This window comes from Fukomys damarensis, unplaced genomic scaffold, assembly GCF_012274545.1.
Source record: "Fukomys damarensis isolate Sample0158 unplaced genomic scaffold, DMR_v1.0_HiC HiC_scaffold_37, whole genome shotgun sequence".
In the NCBI taxonomy this organism is placed as follows: Eukaryota; Metazoa; Chordata; class Mammalia; order Rodentia; family Bathyergidae; genus Fukomys; species Fukomys damarensis.
The window spans coordinates 9,198,072-9,203,928 of record NW_022900949.1 but is presented as its reverse complement, the minus strand read 5'-3'; the positions used below and the strand labels follow the sequence as shown (position 1 = coordinate 9,203,928).

Genomic DNA, 5,857 nt, shown 5'->3' with positions numbered 1-5,857 from the left:
GACCCTTGCCCGGCGGGGCTCTCGGACCAGGCCCGGCGCAGCTGCCCGTTCCCTCGGTGTCCTCGGGCCACACAGTCGCCCTTCTGAGCCTCAGTTTCCCCCCGACGGTGGGATCCATGCCCGCCCCGACCCCGTGCGGATAGCAGTGGCTTCCTCCAGCCCTCCCCGCAAGCCCGTGGGTCTCTGCGCCGCAGTTTTGGCGGGAAAACGCTTGTGGAAATTGGGACAGGTGTGCGCGGTGTGGTCTCCTGGACCTGAGGCCTCCCCAGCAAAGCCAAGGGCGGAGGGAGGGCTGAGATCCTGGATTCTGACAAGCGAGGTTCACAGTCACCCACTCCTGACTGTGACAGTCATACAACTGCCCCATGCCTCAGTTTCCCCCTCCCGGCCTGGACGTCAGTCTGGGCCAGCAGGTGTTACTGGGATGTGAGCAGTGGCTTTTCCTGGCCCCTGGGAGTCGCTTGCTCTGATCCACCTGTGTGTGGCTGTGCGGCGTCACGGGGGAAGGGGCCAGGCAGAGGAGCCAGACCACCTCACCCAAGGGGGCTGTGGTACGCCGTGCATCTCTGTCATGGGTCAGTGTGTCCCCAGGAGGCTGCATCATAACACTTTGAAGGAATCCATATCCCACCAAGGATGGTGGCGCACGCCTGTAATGCCAGCATTCAGGAGGCTAAGGCAGGAGGATCACAGTGAATTCAAGGCCAGCCTGGACTACATAGACAGACCCTGTCTCAAAAAACCAAACCAAACAATCTCAGGTAGACATGTGACATGTGGTGCAGGCGTGCGATCTGTTTTCCTTAGGAGGTTTAGCTGGGTGTAGTTTTCTGTCTTCGCTCAGCGTTGCTTTTGGGGGGAACCCAAGGAAGAAAATAACACATAAACTAAAGCAAAACTCCACGCACTCAAAACTGTCCTGAGATTTGAGTTGTGTTGCAACAAAACTGCATTTTAAAAGCAAGTGTCAGAGGAGGCTCTATGCTCCTGAATAGGAAGGTAGGTCTGGGTCTGGGTGTGTGTGATCACAGTATTTTGGGGGGGCACATTCATTGTCAAAATGGGGTTACCCTTCTTTGGAGGCACATGCATCAAGGCAGTCTTTAGAGGTCTTTAGAGATTGGCAGCTGCAGATGTGGGGACTGTTTATGGCTTGGAATAATCAGGGTTTTAAAATGCTGTTATTGGTTGATTTATAGTTTTTAGATGAGCCACGCATTGGAGATGGTTTGGGGGATTGAGTGTGACCTTTTTTTAAACCACCATTTATGGACATATGTATGTGTGTATGTATTTATTTTAGACTTCCCAGTTATAGTGTTTATTCCCTGCTTGATACAGGCTTATTTATTTTTTATAACAAAACATTTATCGGTGCATTTTAGGCGTACATAACGGTAACACTCATCACGGGGGACGGGCACCTGTGGTACGCCCGCCTCTTTTCCTATCCCCTCTCCCCTCAAGCCCTCTCCCCTCCCTATGTACAAAAGCTTTATTTTCGCCTGGCGGGGTGGCGCACTCCTGTCATCCCAGCACTCGGGAGGCTGAGGCAGGAGGATCGCTGGGAGTTCGAGACCCGCCTGGGCTCCATAGTGAGTTTCAGGGCAGTCTCAACTACATAGTGAGACCCTGTCTCAAAAAAACAAACAAAAAAACAAAACAAAACAAAAGCTTTATTTTCCATTTTTCCTTCTATTTTTCCTTGTCCTTTCCTTCCTTTCTCCCCCCTGTTCCCCTTCCCATTTGAACATTTTCCCATTTCCCAATATGTATTATATATTTTAGTCCTTATTTCTGCTTCCAGTTTCTCACCCCAGAGAAATAATGCAGTATTTTAAAATGTGTGTCCAATTTATTTCACTCAAGAGTATGGTGTCTTGGGCCGGGGATGTAGCTCAGTGGCACCACACCTGCCTTGCAAGCGCAAGTTCCTAAATTCAATCCCTGGTACCAGAAAAAAAAAAAAAGTGTGGTCTCAAAGTTCTATAACTAGAACTATAAATGTCTCAAGCTTATCCTTCTTTTATGGCAGAGTAGTACTTCACTGTATGAAGAAACTGCATTTTCTTTATCATTTTTCTTTCATCATCAACTGATGGTCATTTGGGCTGTTTCCAAGGTTTAACTATTACAAACTGCGTCACTAAAAACATGTAACCACAATTATTTATGGTCTGTTATAGCATTATTTAATTGCCTATGGTTTCAGGGTGCCTGGGCTTTAGGACTGGAACATTAATTTTTATCTTCAACTGATTTTCCTTTTGGGGGAAATGGGGATGAGACTAGATCTTGCTGTATAGTTGAGGCTGGCTTCAAACTTGTGTAGATCCTCCTGCCTCAGCCTCCAGAGTGCTGGGATCACAGGCGTGCGCCACCACGCCCAGCTCTGGACATCCTTTGAGTGATCGTGTTATTGTACAACAGTTCTAGACTTACGAAATGAATGCAAAGACAACACCTGTTTCTGTATCCGTCACGTGTACTTTCTCTGACTTTTATAGATGAGCTGGAATGTGTGGTTTAGAGATGGGTTTTTCTGGGGGTTTGGGATTATGCGAGGCGTGTGGTAGAGGATTTAGCTGGGTTGCTGCTGGGTCTTGTGGGTCACAGGGCCCGAGGATTAGCAGCCCTGGGTTTACACTAGATGGGAAGGCAGGGATGACGCCCCGCCTCCTCCCCGCCCACGTCCCTGCCTGTCCCTTCCTGTCCCTTCCGGGGTCCTCAGCTGGCGATCGATGGGGTGAGGTCCGCACTGCACTCCCCTGGGGGTCCGCTCCTCTCCTTGGGGGCTTTATGTCTCTCTCTCCCCACCTGCAGGTCCCGAGGGCTGTAACCTGTTTATCTACCACCTCCCCCAGGAGTTTGGAGACACGGAGCTGACCCAGATGTTCCTGCCCTTCGGCAATATCATCTCCTCCAAGGTCTTTATGGATCGGGCTACCAACCAGAGCAAGTGTTTCGGTGAGTCACTCGGAATGTGCACATATCGAGCGCCTACTGTATACCGCACAGTTCTCACGCAGCCTTTCAGATTCATTCACCCCTACCCTCGTTCATCCAACGCGTAGCGCCCCGGGCCCCCGTCTGTGTCCTATTTCCAGAAAGATAGGGGAATTTGAAGAGGAAAACTTACCCGGCCCCTCTTGAAGGTGTGATTCCGAGGGGCCGAGTGTCTTCTCTGAGACTCAGTTTGCTTGGTTATGTAATGGGCGTGGTCAGAGACGGTAATAGGTACGGGAGGCCACTGGGGCCTGGCTCCCAGCTCCAGATCCGCCCAGAGCTCCCCTGGCCTTGCTGTGCAGAGTTCCCACTAGACAGAGGCCCCAGCTGTCCCTGTGCGGGAGGAGACTATGTCTCCGCGGATCAGATAGAGTGAGCTCCCTGTCCCCAACGGCATACAAGTCCAACCGCATCAGTACAGAGCCAGGGCTGCCGCTGCGTGTCCTCTGGCAAGTCCGCCTGCCCCCCCCCAGGACCCCACAAGCAGCGGACACCCCTGGCACCCACCACCGCGGTCCACCCCGGTCTCTGCAGGATTCGTGAGCTTTGACAACCCAGCCAGCGCACAGACCGCCATCCAGGCCATGAACGGCTTCCAGATCGGCATGAAGAGGCTCAAAGTACAGCTGAAGCGGCCCAAAGATCTGGGACACCCCTACTGACTGTGCCCACAGCCGCCCTGAGGCTGAGGGCCTGGCCCAGGTGAGCCGCCAGGCGGCCCCACGCCCCGCCCAGCCCCGGTCTTGTCCGAACCCCACCCCTACCCCTCGCTTCTTTTCCAAACCCTCCCTGGGTTTGGTTGGGTTGGCAGGGACGGAGCTGGATGAAGACACCCCCAATAACTGGTCGGGGCTGGAATAGAGGGCGGGATGGGGGTGGGGAGTCTGGGGAGGAGCTGGGGTTGCCCACCAAGGTTGGCTAGGCAAATCCTTCCTGGAGAAGGTTTTGAGGGATGAATAAGAGTTCACTGGAAAAGGCAGGTTTGGCCTGGGGTGGAAAGTGTACTGGGGAGCGGCTTCTTCTGTCCTGTGACTCTGTTGTCTCCATTGAAAAGCCCCTAAGCCAGAGGGCGGCAATGTTAAATGTGCACCCCAGACCCTGCCCCTCAGGTTGGATCCCAAAATGCCCCGCTCAGCTTGGAAGCAGGGCTCGAGCCTAGGAGATGGGGACAGCGCCTTGATGGCCTCCTGTCCCCCTCTTCTGTGCCCATCAGGCCCTACTTCCTCTGGGATAATCCGTCCCCACTGGGTTGACCCTGCTAACGAATGTGCAAAAAAACCCCAAGAGAACAAGCAAAACCTACGAGTTTATTTTGCCATCAGAACAAAGAACTTTCTCATGTTCCTTTGGGGACCGAGCAGTAACCCTAAGAGGCCACTGGAATCGTAACCCTGATGCCCAGTCCCAGGGATGCCAGCTGTAAAACGGGTTCATGGGGAGCCCACGGGAAAGAGGGGGCTTCTCCCGGCTGAGCCCAGAATCTGCCACTGAAAGGGCTCCGGCTTATTCCTTTTGATATTTATACGTTTCTTTTGTAAGTTAAAAACATCACCTTTGCTGTCACACCAGAGCCTGGCGGGGCCGGCGCGGTAGGTGCGCAGCTAGGGTCTGAGCGCGGGTCACTGCGTGTGTCTGCCTCTCCCTCTCTGCCAGCAGAGGCTTCCTGACCCTACTGTGTGCCCCTGCGTGGGGACTTGGCCTCCGACAAACAAAAGGAAAAACGTGGGGACATGGGAGGGACAGAAATTACTTCCTGGAGCTTCAGGGACAGGGTCCAGGGACCGAGAGAAGACAGGGCAGCCGTTTAGCACCGGAAGTCCCTTCAGTGCTGGGTGGGTCGGCCTCGGAACCCCGGGGTTTTGCTTTTCTAAAAAACATAGCAGGTCCTTGGGCCCTCAGACCCCAGCCTAGCCCAGGGCACAGACACTGGGAGGTGGCATCTTCCGCCTGTGCCCCTAAGGCCATCGCTTCTCCCCAGGTGAGGGGCTCCCACCCAGGAAGGCTGTCCCCATGCAGGACTTTCCCGTAAACTCAGCCGTCTTCGGACACCAGCCCCCCTTTTCCCTCTCGGCACTCACCCTGTTCACCCCCAAAATGTGAAATGCTTCTCGGAACCGAGTGGGGAGCTCTGTGGTCTGTCCTGGGTAGGGGGACAGGGTCTCCTGTGTGGGGGCCAAAGAATTCATACACTGCCACCCCCTGCACTCGAGGACGCTTCCTCGCGCTCCCCCGCACCCCTGCTTGGCGGCTTCCCCAGAGAGATCAGGACTTTCCCTATATATATATGTGCATATATAGAGAGAGCAAGAGACAGTATATATATTTTTTTGCGTATAGGTCATGGGGCCAAACTTTTCTGACTTCCTAACACCCGAGAGGGGATGACCCTGAGCTGGTCACTTGGAAGGGACCAGGCTGGCTGGGCGGCCCCGGTGCCCGCCCGTCTGTGACCCCTGGCGGGGACATCAGACCAGGATGCGCCCCCCCTTACCTCCGGGCTGCCTGCCTCGTCCGCCAGCCACGCGCAAGGGGCCTGAGCCTGGCCGGCTGGGCTGTCCCTGGTCTCGCTCTCCCGTCTGTCCCGGCCCCAGGGCCCTGCCTTCTCGGATGCTGGCACAAGGACCCTCAGCACCTCACAGCCCCTGTCTGTCCCCAGTCCCTCTGTCATAGCCTTATTCGAGTGACCAATAGCCCTTAGCTTTCCGTTGGAGGGGACAGCTGGCGAGGGGGTGTCACCCCCGGGCCTCACTGTCCCCCCCCAGGGCAGGCAGCCATGGTCCCTGCCTCCGAATCACCAGCCTCCAAATTAAGGTCCTTGTAACCAAGATCTCCACGCGCTTTGGACCAGGAT

The 5,857-nt window shown here is 54.8% G+C and overlaps 1 protein-coding gene across 12 annotated transcripts in view; it reads left to right on the top strand.

Annotated features, from left to right (window-relative positions):
• Celf5 (CUGBP Elav-like family member 5) overlaps window positions 1-5,857 on the top strand; it is a 25,796-nt gene that overhangs the window by 17,150 nt on the left and 2,789 nt on the right. For 6 of the 12 annotated variants that reach the window (XM_010634847.3, XM_033759428.1, XM_010634850.3 and 3 more), the window contains 2 exons: window positions 2,824-2,967; window positions 3,541-5,851. In XM_010634847.3, coding sequence (XP_010633149.2) covers window positions 2,824-2,967; window positions 3,541-3,668 — 272 coding nt within the window. In that variant the 3' untranslated portion in view covers window positions 3,669-5,851. Of the gene's footprint in view, window positions 1-2,823; window positions 2,968-3,479; window positions 5,852-5,857 lie in introns of those variants that run through there. The other 6 variants (XM_019209161.2, XM_010634849.3, XM_010634845.3 and 3 more) reach the window with 5 other exon arrangements.